The 15,763-nt window shown below is 38.3% G+C and overlaps 1 protein-coding gene across 3 annotated transcripts in view; it reads right to left on the bottom strand.

Moving 5' to 3' along the window:
• Positions 1-15,763, bottom strand: part of TNIP3 (TNFAIP3 interacting protein 3) — a 98,716-nt gene that overhangs the window by 44,439 nt on the left and 38,514 nt on the right. For all 3 annotated transcript variants that reach the window (XM_082728455.1, XM_082728456.1, XM_082728457.1), the window contains exon 3: positions 4,191-4,311. In XM_082728455.1, coding sequence (XP_082584581.1) covers positions 4,191-4,311 — 121 coding nt within the window. The remainder of the gene's footprint in view (positions 1-4,190; positions 4,312-15,763) is intronic.

Below are 15,763 nucleotides of genomic sequence, written 5' to 3'. Positions count from 1 at the left end.
CTTTCATTAAATCATATTTCTTTCATTCAGCTACACTTTTTCCTATCTCTTAAGTTATAAAGAAATTTATTTTCTGCTCCTGGAAAGAGATCTTACTGATCTTATGGTTACTTCATTCAGTGGAAAATTAGAGACACCCTCCATAGTCTCACTGTCATTGGCTAACCCTTGTCTTACACCCAAAATAAATATTCATATACTTCTTTCAGTCCTATAGATATCTCAGTGAGAATGCAAAAGTTTTTGTTTTGTTTTGAATGTAGGATTCCCTCCTGTGCAGTTCTTTTGGATAAATAGTAATTCAGCTGAGATTCCAACTGGAAACTAAATTGTGTTCATTCAAGCAATGAAGTTTTTGAAGATACCTTCAGACAACAACTGAGGAAGATGTGTTTGAAGTCTGTTGGGATGCAGAGAGACTCCCAGGGGTTGTTCCTGGGAAACTTTTCTCAAAGAGAGAGTGAAAGCACAGTTTGCTGTTGTTGTTGTTTTTGTTTTGTTTTGTTTTTTCTTTGTCAAATATTTTATTGGGGGAGGTTCACATATTCTGACCTTGTCTTAGACCAGAGGATGGCAAGAAGGTGATAGGAGCACTGGGACCCTGAAATGGCTTAGATGGAAGCTGCAAGAACCATGTCCAAAAGTCTGTTCCTCAATGCCTCAGTTTCCCCTTTATGAAATGGGAGAAGTATATTCCCTTCTGGGTCTGAATCACTGTTCGAGAAGATAAAAGTGGAGCAAAAGCCACAAGAAAGAGTTTCCCCACTCCCAGAACCTACTATGAAGCTCCTACCTCACACCATGGAGCCACAAAAAAGGAATCTAGAAAATGAGGATAAAGATAGCCATATTTAAGTGTTGTTATAGATCTCAAGCATAATATAAAATACCTCCATAGCTATCATGGTAGTTGACCTACAAATACTAGATTCTCTCCCTATTGTTTTATTCTAAATATAAGTAGGGACTAGACCCTGGAGGATTTTATGTATTAAGCCAAGGCATTTGGACTTTATGATGTAGGTATGATGGTCTACTTTTAAGTTCTAAGGATTTGCACATTAGCAAGATCCATATTGGTAAATATGGATTAATGTGGAATAAAACTTAAGAAGGGCGACTAGGCATCTCCTGGGGATAGTCTAGGCAAGAGATAATGAATATACAAACCATGGCACAGTAGGAAGGGTGAAGGGAAAAAAAATGAAGTCCAAAGATTTTACCAAGGTAAAAGAGGTAATAACTTGAGGGTCCAGGGTGAAGACTGACATTATTCTATGAATGCCTCCTGTGTTTGGACAGCTTGGTAGCCCTCGATTATACCCGAATTTGGATAACTGGATTAAAAAAATGATCCATTCATTAGTGTGGGAAATGTAGAGAGGAAAAAGCAAGCAGTTTTAACAGGAAAGATGTTGAATTCATTTTGCAACTACTGAGTGAAATTGATGTGCATGAAGAAAAGAACTCCAAGTTTAGGAAGCTATATGTGTGTGGAGTCACTGGCATATATTTTGTAGTTTAATGAGCCAAGGACTACGTATAGATCCCTGGGTAACACTAATACAACACAGGCACATTATATAAGTGAAGCCAGTGAAGGTGAATGAAAAGGGAAGATTGGAGAAAAAAAGTTGTAGGTAGGGGAGAGGGAGGGGTAATGAGAGATTGATTTTATAGCTGTTGATGGAGAAAGACATTTTTAAAAGGTTGAATTAGGAAATAGCATCAAATGCATGAGAGAACAAGTGAAAAATCAGATGCAAAATGACCATTGGGTTTTTCAAGGCAGAGCTTATTAGTGATGTGATAAGGGGCTGAAAAGTTTTGAATGTCCTGATCAATAAGCTTGGATATGATGCGCAAGAATAAGTTAGAACATTATCCATAAAATAATATGGGATCTCACACATGCTTAAAAGTGGAGGAGTGCTAAGCATATATTAAGCTGGTGAGAGGTGATGGGGTTACTGAAGATACAGGAGCCCAAATGCCATGGAGGGATTTGTCCTATCACCGAGTGGTGATAGGACAAGTTCAGCTCTGTCCTCACAGCTTTCAGCAACTCATTGCAATTTTACTCCTCTCTTTCATCTCCCACTGTTCATGCCATACCTTCTGCAAATTCCTTAAATACTGGATCTCACCTTTCACCTTCTCACTTTCTCCAGATGTTTTCCTCCAGATCTCATACTTCTCAAGGAAAAAACAAAAACAAAAACAAACAAACAAACAAAACACAGCAAAGCAAACCATCAGCTTGGAATCTGCAGCCCTTTGCCTGGAAAATGAGCACATTTCATCAGGGAATTGATGGGAGAAGCAGTATATTAAAGAAAGATAACAAGTTTTGGGTAAGTTCCCTAAATAGGGGGAACTAATTACCAAGAGGATGACGATAAGGATGTAGAAGAGGTCTTTACCATATGAGGAGAAATCCAGAGGACAAAATGAACAGAGTTGGGAGGAAGTCAGTCATGAGCAAATGGGTCTCAGGGGCTCATAATCAAAACATATGAGGATCAGGGTACTGGAGGGGATTCAAACTCTCGTCATAAAGTAGACAAGAAAGCTACTTGAGAAAAGCATACATTTCCATGAAGGAGGAAAATCCTAACTGGGAGTTAGAAATGGTATATATGAGGGTTCAGAAGAAGAGGTGAGATGAGAAAAGGAGAAATAAGCCTTCCATGGCTCTAACCATCCACAGACATTCATTTCTTTCTTTAAAAATAGATACTACTTGGGGCACCTGGGTGGTTCAGTGGGTTAAGTGTCCGACTCTTGATTTCAGCTCAGATCATGATCTCGGGATTGTGAAATCAAGCCCCACAGCCCAGTTTCGTGCTTAGCGAGGAGTCGGCTTGAGATTTTCTCTTTCACTCTGCACCTCCCCCTGACTTGTGCACTCTCTCTTTCTCTCTCTAAAATAAATAAGTAAATCTTGAAAAAAAAAAAAAAAAGATACTGTTTTGTCAGGAACAGGTGAGTTTCTAAACAGGAAAAAGTATGTAGATACCAAACACACACAATTCTATATTTATTAAATGAATGAAAAAAAAGGTAGAGGTGTATCTGTAGCATATTCTTAAAGACAAAAGAGGTAGGTTCAATGAACTGGGTGTGTGTGTGTGTGTGTGAGAAAAAGAGAGACACAGAGAGATCTCAAATGCTAAGAGATGTTCTCTTCGGAGTGGTGGGCCAAGAGATTTCACTGAGGTCCGGAGTTTAAACCTTATTTAATTCCAGGGTCGTCTTTAAGAGAAAAAGATATACGTGTATGAAAGCAACTCAGGTGCATAATTAAATATTTGTCTATGAGATCCAAGCTATAAAAATCTCTGTATGGATTTTTATAGTTGAAAAGATCATTAGAGATGGTTTCTAATCAGGAGGGCTACAGAGCTTGAGTTCGTGTGGTCATTTATGATGCATTTCAAGAAAGTCATCCTCAAGGTTCCGAGCCTGACCTTACCCTTGAATTTTATTTGCTTCTATGAAGCACCATACAAAAGTATCTTGAAACAAGAAGAAATTCATAGCTGGATAACTCCTTCTATTTGAAAAGCCTGTTTTTTCTTTTAAAAAACAGACAATGTAGAGTGCCTGGGTGGCTCAGTCAGTTAAGCGTCTGCCTTCAGCTCAGGTTATGATCCCAGGGTCCTGGGATGGAGCCCTGCATTGGGTTCCTTGCTCAGTGGAGAGTCTGCTTCTCCTTCTCCCTCTTTCACTCCACCTGCTTGTGCTCTCTCTCTCTCTTTCTCTCAAATAAATAAAATCTTTAAATTTTTTTTAAATGTTAAAAAAAAGACAATGAATTGTACTGATTTTAGTAATCCAATGTAAGAATGTTTACACAAATTGGGTGACTTAACTCCCCCAAAAAGAGATGTTGCTGTATTTAACATTCTTTTTCATAGCCTGAAGAAGCCTGTCCTTACTTCCCTGCAGCAACACTTGCCTGCCTGGCATCACACTTTAAATGGGAAAGTGTTTCTGCTGAAGGGTTTCCTCAGTAACAGGAAGTGACTGTGTAAGAGAGGTTTTATAGTGGTTGACTTTATCCTCTCAGTCATCAAGGAAGTATATTACTGTAAATGATTTGGGGACTGTCCCCATAAATTCTTCTGGGTGAACACACTGTTGAAGAGTGTTTTGAGAAAACGTAGAAAAAAAAGGTGGTTTCTTACCTTTAGGGAACATGAATTTCTGTGACTTGGTATGGCTCCCAGGGTCGCCCCTTTAAGATCAGGAGAAGCATTCCTCTCAATCAGATCTCGGATTTTATTGTCCAATTCCATGCTTTCACATCTGCGCGGGGGGAATGGGAAAGGCACATTTTATAAAGCCAATTAAAAATTATTTTAGGGTACAATGAGTTTTCAATGGCATGGAGGTATACAGTACCTTTCTAGAGTCTCCCAATCTCTGATCTCATTTGTATTAGTCCATGCCATTAGAATACTTCAAGGAACACGGGAGTTTAATTTTCACTTTCTTGCACATTTATACAAAATGATAAAGTAAGAGGTAGACAAGTTTAGGCATTTTCACAGTCTGATAACAATGACCAGAACTGAGCACTTACAGTGAACCGGGTGACCTACAGTTTCTTACTCAGTGGCATAAGAGTCCATTGAAGTATCACCCATACCCACATTTTACAGTTAACCAAACTTAGATTTAGGAAATTAACCAACTTACGAATTTATGCAAAGTCAGATGCTGGCAAGAGAAAACTCAAATCTATAGGATTCTATAGCCTCTGTATGTGCATGTGCCTGTGCATATGTTTTATTACTATTTTTTTTACTTTTTTACTATTTTATTTTTTATTTGTTCCTTCCAGTTATGTTGAGCAATAATTGTCATAGATTACTGTATAAGTTAAAGTATGATGGTTTGATTTACATATATTGTGAAATGATTACCAAGATAGGGTCAGCTAATATTCATCTTCTCATATAAATACAATAAAAAGAAAAGAAAGAAACATTTCTCCTTGTGGTGAGAACTCTTATGATCTACTCTCTTAACAACTTTCTCATATATCCTACAGCAGTGTTAGCTCTAGTCATCATACTATACATGGCATCTCTAGTCCTTATCTTATAACTGCATATTCGTATCTTTTGACCACCTTCCTCCAGTTGGCACTCCCCCACCTGCTCTGGTAACCACAAATCTGATCTCTTTTTCTGAGAGTTTGGTGGGGGTTTTCCAATCTTGTGTTTTTTTGTTTTATTTTGTTTTGTTTTGTTGTTAGATCCCACATATAAGTGAGATCACATAGTACATACAGCATTTGTCTTTCTCTGTCTGACTTATTTCATTTAGCATAATGCTTTTAAGGTCCATCCATGTTGTCACAAATAGTTGTATTTCCTTTCCTGACTGAATGATATTCTATTGTATAGGGGCAGCTGAATGGCTCAGTTGGTTAAGCGTCTGCCTTTAGATCAGTTCATGATCTTAGGGTCCTGGGATCGCGCCCCACGCCAATCTCCCTGCCTTTCCACTCTTCCTTACTTGGGCTCTCTCTTTTCCTCTCTCTCTCTCTCAAATAAATGAAATCTTTAAAAAAAATTATACACACACACACACATACACACATTCCCACCACGACTTCTTTATCTGTTCATCACTGATGGACAGTTAGGTAGTTTCCATGTCTTGGTTATTATCAATGATGATGTAAAGCCTGTTTCTTAACCATTCTTGATATATGTTTGCAATTAACCTGAGAACATATGCCTAAGCAATTATTTGCTACCAAATGGAAATAATGTATTAGGGTCAAAGATTAATTACCTTAAAAAGAATCTAGTCCAATGGTTATCATTTATGAGAACTAAAATGAATTGCTCACCTTGCCATGACCATTAGTTAATAACATCAAGATTTAAACTAGATTTTTTAAAAAATTTTATTTATTTGACAGAGAGAGAGAGCACAAGCAGGGGGAGTGGCAGGCAGAGGGAGAGGCAGGGTCCCCATTGAGAAGGCAGCCCAATGTGGCATTCCATCTCAGGACCCTGGGATCATGACCTGAGCTGAAAGCAGATGCTTAACTGACTGAGCCACCCAGGTGCACCTAAACCAAGATTTCCGACTTAAGTCTATTTTTCTGTCTCATCTGTCCCATGTTATGTGATAGAGAAAATTTCTCACTAAAAACACAATTCACAGGAAAAATGTATACATTGATTCTTCTTTATATACATATATATATACATATATATATGTATATATATATATATATATTTTTCCCCCTGCCTTATAATTTCTTAATGGGTAAAAATTATCCTTAGATTGGGGTAGGAAATCTTTTAGGAGTACTTTTCCAAATAGTCTGCACATAAAATAAATGCATCAGTTGATGACCTAGGTGTAGACCTATGTGGAAGAGGTTACTTGGCTTGTCTGCCCAACCTGCCACCTTCTTTGGGAGTGACTCTTAGGAGCAGACTCTGACAGTCATGCCTTCTTGACCTCACTTCTTTGGTTGTAACTAATTGAACCAAGAGAAAACAACTGATCCCAGCCAAGAGATTCTCCTCTGTGTGCAGAGAGCTATGGGTAGGAAAATTCAGGGCAAAATTCAGGGAAAATTCAGTCTTGACAATTTTCTATTTCCTTTTTTTTTTTTTTAAGATTCTATTTACTCATTTGAAAGACAGAGATCACAAGTACGCAGAGAGGCAGGCAGAGAGAGAGGAGGAAGCAGGCTCCCCACTGAGCAGTGAGCCCAATGCGGGGCTTGATCCCAGGACCCTGAGATCATGACCTGAGCAGAAGGCAGAGGCTTTAACCCACGGAGCCACCCAGGTGCCCCGACAATTTTCTATTTCTGAATAATCCTTTTCTAAGGCATAATTGCCTTCCCACCCTTATATTCTGGGAACCATTCCATGTCCTTTTAGTGAATTATCTCTGTCTTTTTGTTTTTATATATAATCTAGCTTTGCTTGGTTTCTGTTATCTGTGATATAAAATCCCTAAGTAATATATCTTGACCTTTATATTTATTTTTTCTTTTAAAAGATTTTATTTATTTATTTATTTGACAGAGAGAGACCTGGCGAGGGAGGAAACACAAGTAGGGAGATTGGAGAGGGAGAAGCAGGTTTCCTGAGGAGCAGAGAGCCTGATGTGGGGCTCAATCCCAGGACCCTGGAATCATGAGCTGGGCTGGAGGCAGACGCTTAATGACTGAGCCACCCAGGCACCCTGACCTTCATATTTATATTTATTTTTTCTCTCAGGCTGTGAACTTGCATCTCATGCCCCACATATGATGTCACTTTACGTTATAAGCTACTGGGTCTAGGGTAAAATTCTTCATGGCCCAAACTGTTACATAGGCATGACATTGAGTCTGCAATTGTTTCCCACAACCCTCTGAGAAGAGTTGCAAAATTCCTTTGAAAACTCCCTCAAATCCTTCAGATTAGAGTCCCAAATAGCCTTGGGATTGAACTAAACCAAAGGCTAAGCCCCTGAGGCAGTTTTCAGACCAAATCTGAACCAGAATTGCCTATCACCAGCTCACAATACTTTCTGTCACAACATCCCTCTGTGGCAAACATGTTCCTAAACCCTTTCAAACCCCAGACAGGATCTCCACTTTGGTATGACCCATTAACACCCAGCCCCAAGATGATCTAGCTCCCTTGCTATGTTTCTGAGCTCATATTCTCTTCCCCTCCTACCTGGGTTTTTTTTTTTTTTTTTTTTTTTAAATCTTCCATGCACTCTTGCCCCATCACAGGGTACAGAACATGCTAAGCACAAAGCCCACTCTGGGGACTTGGTGTTTGCTATTACTTCCACAAAACCTGCTCCCCACTGCCACTCAGGTCCTGCCTCAAAAATCACTTTAACAAGAAAACCTCTTCTGACTAATGCATCTGAAATAGCTTTTTCATACCTATCACTACTATCCCTTAATTCTGTTTCATTTTCTTCTTAGAATTTTCTATTATTTTGATTTTTTATGTATTTGCTATCCCCTCTGACACCCACAGAGTTCCCATATATGCCCCAGAAAAGAAGGGCCTTTGATTTTATTCAGCTGCTCTGCTCCTTGGCACATAATACGAACTCAATAAATATCTGTCATTAAATAAATGTGACTGTGATAAAATTTAACTCAAAATACCTAACCTTAACTCAAATCTAGCCACTAAATTATGATGCTTATTTAAAATGTATGTGAATAACCTCAAACTCATAAGACTGATAAAGTTGAGATATAAATCATGAAGCAAGGAAACACTAAGAGTTGCTTTCTAATGGACACTTGAGCTCAGTTATTACTGTCTTCATGGCTGCCTTGTATTTTGTTCATTTGTTTATTTTTTTTTTTGTTTTTTAAGTAGGCTCCATTCTGGGACTTGAACTCACAACCTTGAGATCAAGACCAAAGGTGACATCAAGAGTTGGATGGTTCACTGACCAAGCCACCCAGGTTCCCCTGCCTTGTTCTTCTATACTTGCATTATGTGCATTCTTCAATGTTCAGCGATAATTCATTGAGTATTCAATATTGCAGGGTACTCACTTTTCACAGAAACAATCACATGGTGTTGATTCTCACATTGTCTCAACTTTAATGGTGAATATGGTTAGATGCCAACAGCCACCACTTCCTTTTTGATTTGGACAAGTGAGTAAATGTTTTGCTTCTGAGCAGGGACCTTGTTCCCTCTCTTGAGTGTAGGGCTCAGAATAATAGCCAAAGACAGAGGGTCTTATGAGGGTGGTGGTCCCTGGACTTGGTGAAGAATGAGCCTCCATGTGGTGACTTTTTGCTACAGGAAGAGGAGAAGTGACAGCAAAAAAGAAGAGAACCACGTGGTGGTGACCAGAGGCAAGGAGCTCCTGGTCATATATATGGAGCTGGTGGGTCTCAGTGTTGACCACTGTGGCAGGGACAGGGCTTGAGTGCTCAGGACCCCACCTGGGAACTGAAAGAACACAGGAAGGGGTGGGACTCCAGAGATCTTACCACAGTGAGGATTTGCGCTTATTTCTCACTGGCATTGTTATGGCCATTGTCGTCACTATAATGAGTATACCTCAGAACGTACAGTCGAAGCCTCTGAAAGAAGCATTAGATTCAGTGGAAAGTAGAATATAAGCCTTAAAAGTTGAACCTAATGATGGGACCTTGAGAGTCTCTTAGCTTCTCTGAACATTCTTGGTGTGGTTTATAAGAAGAGAGAAATACTGTTATATTGTGAGACTATCAGTAGGATTAGTGATAACATGTACAAGGGTTAGCCCAGGGCCAGCCCTGCTGTAGGTGCTCTATAATTGAGAGCACTCTTTTCATTCTGAGGGTGCTGCCCAGCTACCAAATGCTCTAACAAATGAGCTTGGAAAGTAAGAAAAATACATTTAGCATATATTGCTGAAAAGAAAAATAATTTAGAAAACACACACAAAAATCCAAAGTTTAGTCACACCTTGGATAAAAAAAGATAGCCATGTTGCTATTTGGGTTTTAAACATTCTTAGCAAATCTCTTAGATTATTCTTTAATATGAGAATTTGTTAGATAAAATCATTTATTAGTGAAATTTGTTCTAGTTCATGAATTTCAACTGGCCTTAGATTTATTCTACAAAAAAAAAAAAAAAAAACAAAAAAAAACAGGGGGCGCCTGGGTGGCTCAGTGGGTTAAGCCGTTGCCTTCGGCTCCGGTAGTGATCTCAGGGTCCTGGGATCGAATCCCGTGTCGGGCTCTCGGCTTAGTGGGGAGCCTGCTTCCTCCTCTCTCTCTGCCTGCTTCTCTGCCTACTTGTGATCTCTCTCTGTCAAATAAATAAATAAAATCTTAAAAAAAAAACAGTACTTAACAAGGTTTATTTCTTTCTGTTAGGCTCAACAATGTGATAGTTGAGAGGAAGAATCAAAGTTGATAAACTCTGCTTTTCTCTTTAGATCATTAAATAATGATGATCATGCACCATAGTTATAGTTTTAATATAACATTTCAACTCTAGGTCCAGAGTTGTGTTAAAAATAATAACACTCTACCAAATTTTTATATACAAATAGAACAAAACCTACATGATCCTGTGTGAGTTTTACTGGGTACATATTATCCTCACTTTTGGATCTGTTTCCTGTTTCTACTTCTACCCCACTGATCAGATTGAGGTTTATGATTCCAATGACCTACATATACTCCAGTCCCTATTTCTTAATCACCATTATTTTTCATTGGAAAATTGAGCCTTAGGAAAGAAATGCTGGTGTGGTTGGGTGGTAGTCAGTTGAGTGTCTGACTCCTGGTTTCATTTCGGGTCATGATCTCAGGTTCATGATTTCATGGTCTTGAGATTGAGCCCCACTTCTGTTTCTATACTCAGTGCAGACTTTGCTTGAGATTCTCTGCCTCTCCCCCTCCCTCCCACTCACGTGTGGGCACGCTCTCTCTCTTTCAAATAAATAAAATCTTAAAAACAAAAACAATAAAAAACCTTTCTTTCTTTTTTTTTTTTTTTAAGATTTTATTTATTTACTTGAGAGAGAGACAGTGAGAGAGAGCATTAACGAGGAGAAGGTCAGAGAGAGAAGCAGACTCTCCATGGAGCTGGGAGCCTGATGCGGGACTCGATCCCGGGACTCCAGGATCATGACCTGAGCCGAAGGCAGTCGTCCAACCAACTGAGCCACCCAAACGTCCTAAAAAACCTTTCTTAAGGTCTCTCATTATAAGGGACAGGATAAGGATGCACTCTGAAGCCCAGGACATTTCACTCTATGGTGTGAATTGTCAACACAGCAAGACCATAAGAGTGCTATGTTATCCCCAAATAATTGAGTTGAGGTTTTCCATCTTGCTGAGTGTGTCTGCTTCAGCTTCAAAGAAAACAACCTACTGGGGTCTAAAGTGAAATGCAGCTGATTTACAAAGTCAGTTGTTAGGAGAGCTTTAGGAGACAAGGTATAAGGATCAGGTGTCTCACCTATGATCTATCTTCAATGTGACTCCTTTTCTCTAAGCTGTGAGTTCTTGGCCAAGGTGCATACATGAGATGCAGATGGTACACAAATCATCCCAAATAAAAGTGAATATGAAATAATAGATGCATTATATGCTCATTGTCTCCCTCTAAAGGAAAGTTCTATAGTTTTTATCAAGATCTGGACTTCCCCCAAAAAGCTGAAAGTTACTGACCCAACTTAAATTATTGTCATGAGTGAATATTATAAAAAATCAAATCTCAGCATGGTTTTCTCTAAGAGTACACTTTAATTTCTTTTTTACCATGAATAAAGTACAGAAATTCATAAATGTCTCTTTGACTCAAACACTCTTACTAAAATTTTTATTTGACTTGGCTTCCCTGCTAAATCACAAGTGAACAGAGAATTACAGAGATAATATTGTTAAGCTCAGAGTTCTCTGAGGTGAGCATGACTGAATTCAATGAAGTCTAATAAATCCCCATTGGACCCTGACTTATTCATAGTTTATTTTAAAATCACATGAATATAAATCTCCTGAATTATTATCCCTCATTCCTACCTTTCACATGCAAAAACAAACCAACATAGAAAAGTAAATAGAAATGGTATTAATATGAATCAGATTTTACCAGTAGGATAGTAAGTTAATCCAGTATGACAATGAAGCTTAAAAAAAAAAGTTTCCCTAAATTATGTATGATGTGTGAGCTGATTTTCCCTAGACTACCACGAGGAAAAAATGATTCGCCCAGTGAGCAACCACAGAAAATAGGGAAAGAAGTGAACTATATACCAAATAGGTATATTTGGAGCCCTCAGACTTCTTTTACACATTCAAAAGTCTCCAGTACAGAGGCCTTAAAAAAATTATCCAGTTAAACAAAGTATAGAGCATGTCTTTGAATGCCATGGTTTAATAAGCTTATCCAAGGATTATTTCATTATTTAAATTTTACTATTTGATTAGAGCTTAGACATTTTTCATTTGTAGAAACCTCTCTGTTAGAAAAGATAATCCCGAAGGTTATGGGTTCCTGCTTTGTAGGGCATTAACTAATATCTTAGCATATTATTCTAACATTCCTTCATCAAATTGCCTATAACTACCCAGCTCCTCAAATGCTCTTTGAATGTGTCTTCTTATCTTCTGGGGTATCATTAATTAATGAGTTGAATTAAAACCATGAACAGAAGTTCACTTTAAGCCTTATGATGATCCTGTTTTCAACTTTTTGTGCATTGACATTAATATCACTAGATATCTATACTTCAAAGTCATCAAGTTTCTAGTTGTTGATAATGACTCATGGTGAGCATGCAATCCAGATCCACCAGACTTGGTTTTGATGGTTATATGCTACGGTTGCATCATTGGTATTGGCCAGTAGTGTAAATTCCTGAAGAACATTATTTTACTCAATAGACAAAACAAATAACTACAATCTTGGAAATAACCTGAAATTCATTTCTTCATCTCCTGCATTAGAACACACACAAATGAGGCACAGAGGGGTTAAACGATGGATTGCAAAGACAGGGCAAGAATTAAGGACACTAATGTTCTTCCTTCCTCCACATATACTCGCCCACTTCAAATGTCCACATTTCCTCCCAGCCTGCTGCCAAGGTCACATTTTGTGCTTTGATCTTACCTCCTAAGCCAAGACCTTTTAGGGAAGAATTTGAAGAACAAAGCACATTTGCAAATATAAGACAAGGAAAAGTCGATAGTGGGTCTTCTCTAATGGAAATGCTTCCAGATGTTCAAAGCTTGGGAATTGTAATCTTTGCTGACCCAGGAATGAGAAGTGTTGTCTAAAAGAGTATAATCAAAGAGTAATTTTTTAGGTTTTACTTTTTGTTATTATATTAGTACTCTGAGTATGGTCCTGGCCAATGTGGAGAGAAACAAATTACTCTGTAATATGTGTTTTATAATATGTAATATGTGATATGTAATATATTACTTTGTAATATGTATATGTGTGCTAAATGAATAAGTCACAGTGTTTTAATTATTTTAGTAGTTGAGAACTTCAACAGTTGTGGCTTAAGAAGGTAGTAGAAGATAAAATGATTACTCAGAGAGTTTTTAAAGTAGCATTGGCTTAAGGCAAGAACAAATATTTCTAAAGTTTTACCCAAGGTTATGTGGTTTAATAATTTAAATATTTTCTAAAAGTGGTCTTGGTATGCCTGATACTGAAGCGCAGAGGATGGGGTTATTTCTTAGAAACATGGAGTCTGTTATAGCCCTCAAATTGCATTCCTGGCTAGATCCCTACCTATCTCGTCCCTGCTTTTGAAATGTGCCAGGTTGCTGAACTAATGCGCCTCCTACCCAAGGCAGAGCTCCTGGGCTGCACCCACGAGGAGCATGCACACAGAGACGCCAGGTTGGAGAATAGATACAGAGCTGCGGCAAGTGCTGGTCAGGCCACGGAAGGGCACCAGTGAGTAAAGCTATGTAGAAACCACATCCTCCTAACAGTTACCCTACTGAGTTGGCTCTTCACTGGAGCTGTTCTGTACAGGTGAAGCCCTCTCTTTCACAAGGGCAGAAGAACAGAGATAGGATATAGCCTCGGGAAATATTCTAATATGTGCATACACTGGCCTCCTTGCTTGGCTTAATGTTAGCCATCCTACGGTTCTCACCTTAAATATGGGAGGGAAACTGAATCGTAGATTTCATGGGATAGTCCAACTCTGTATTTCCATCACAACCTGCCTTTCTCCCATTACAAAGCTTATTACGCTTTATCGTAATTGTGTGTTTGCTTACTTACATGCATTCTCCATTCGATTATATGCTTCTGGAGGCAGGGACAGATTTAGCTTGCTTATCCATCTACATACAGATCCACGCCAGGATTATTAAATATTGCACTAGAGAACAAATAGTTAAGAACAACTAGATCTTAAGTCAACAAAGATAGAAGGTAGTCCTGAAGAAGCTTTTATTAAAAGTCATGAATAGGCTGTCCCTCTGTCCTTTTTAGAGTGTTTTTCTCCACGACGATATCTATGTTATTTTTTCCCTCCTCATGTCAATACATTTGCCTCTGAGAAAAGGAGCTGACAAAGACTTACAGCTATGAATATCGTGAAAGGGACACAACTTTCTGCTACAAAGTGTAGTTTCAGGCATCAGTAGGCAGGGTTCAGGAGATATTTCTGAGTGGCAATTTCCAGTTAATTAATTAAACTCACAGTCACATCAACGCTTGAGAAGAAACATAAATAAGGGTTCAAAAGCAAGTATTAAGCACAGTTCTTTACTAACACTCTCTCAGTTTTGATGAGAGGAAAATGATACCACACTAGATCTCATCATGAAGAGCGCTCTGTGTTGAGATGTGAGTTCTTCTACCCCAGGGAGCAAGGATCCAAGAAGTGGAAAAGGAAGAAAAGGAAGATGATGTTTCTTGAGGAAGAAGTCAAGCAAACATTGCTATTCTGCCTATCATTTATCACAGAGTTATAAATAACACAAAATGCCCTCTTGGACAAGGCTGCAGGAAGAACACAGCTTCACAGGTTTGACGACCGATGGTGGGGGGAGGGGAGGCAAGCAAAGAGTCCTTGGTATTTTTGTTGTTATTTTTGTTTTAATATGGGATACTATCATTAGGGTTTGTTTGTTTGTTTGTTTAAAGTTTCGTTCTCTTCAAGAAGCAGAGTATAAAAAGTGAATAATCTTAAAGATTGAGGTGATAGGAAACTTTGTCCCTAAGCACCATTATGAAAAGCAAGTTAAGCCTTGCTTTTTCGAGACAAGAAGACCTTGGCACTTACTCTACCATTTGCATTACCTAGTCAGTGCTTTTGAACTATTTTTCTGGAGTATGAATATTCTCATATTGACTTCTTGATGAATATCTGGAAGAGAACAAATTAAACTAGATATTCACGCACAGAAAAATCATATTTTTTTTTGTTCATGTTGAACGGTGGCAGAATATCCCGTTCCAAAATATGGCACTCCAGCATGAGGATTGTTTTTGAACTAAAGTCACTTGGAAAACAGCAGATGGAAGGAAGGCATTCGGATCTCCCCTTTTCTTCCCGAAAACTGAGATAAGACTCCTTTTGAAAGATGCCCTCCCTCTACTAGGGGAAAAGAAACATTCCTATTACCCAGGCCAGGAAGACTGCCACAAACAGACCTTGTTAAAATAATTCTGATTTTCCTTTAGCTTTGCTATATATTTTACATTTCCACAAAACCTTCTCTTTGTTCAACCTCGTAGAAAAGCATTTAGGTTTCGCTCTTTCTTTGGCTCTTCATTTCCACAGAAGGGCTCCCATATCACAGAAACATTTGTATATTTTTCTCTTGTAAACTTTCATTACAGAGCCCCAGCCAAGCCCTAAAATGGGCAGAAGAAAGAATTTACCTTTCTTATAAATAAGAATTTCAACAGGAATATTTTGGTATATTTTGCAGTTGAGTCCATATCAAAAAACAAAAGAGGTAAGTTAGGCCTGGGATTTTCATCTGATGTAACCACATTCTTGTGTTGACTGTGGTTTTCCTTTAACTTCTAAAAAAGTAACTCAAATCTCCACACAGTATCAACTTGTGACTAGGAAGACTCTAAGACTAAAGTTTGAGTCATATCTAATTAATTATAATACCTCCTCTTGTACCTCAAATGATGTTTCTTGACCATATATTTAGGTAAGTGTTACCATCAAACGACAAAGCAGTATCACCTTAAAACTATTAAATCACTGTTGCTAAAGTTGAACTTCATTGGGACAAATATTTGAAAAG

Source organism: Mustela nivalis (genome assembly GCF_964662115.1).
Source record: "Mustela nivalis genome assembly, chromosome: 4".
NCBI classification, from domain to species: domain Eukaryota; kingdom Metazoa; phylum Chordata; class Mammalia; order Carnivora; family Mustelidae; genus Mustela; species Mustela nivalis.
Note: the sequence above shows the minus strand (reverse complement) of the source record. Positions and strands in the feature narration are given on the sequence as shown.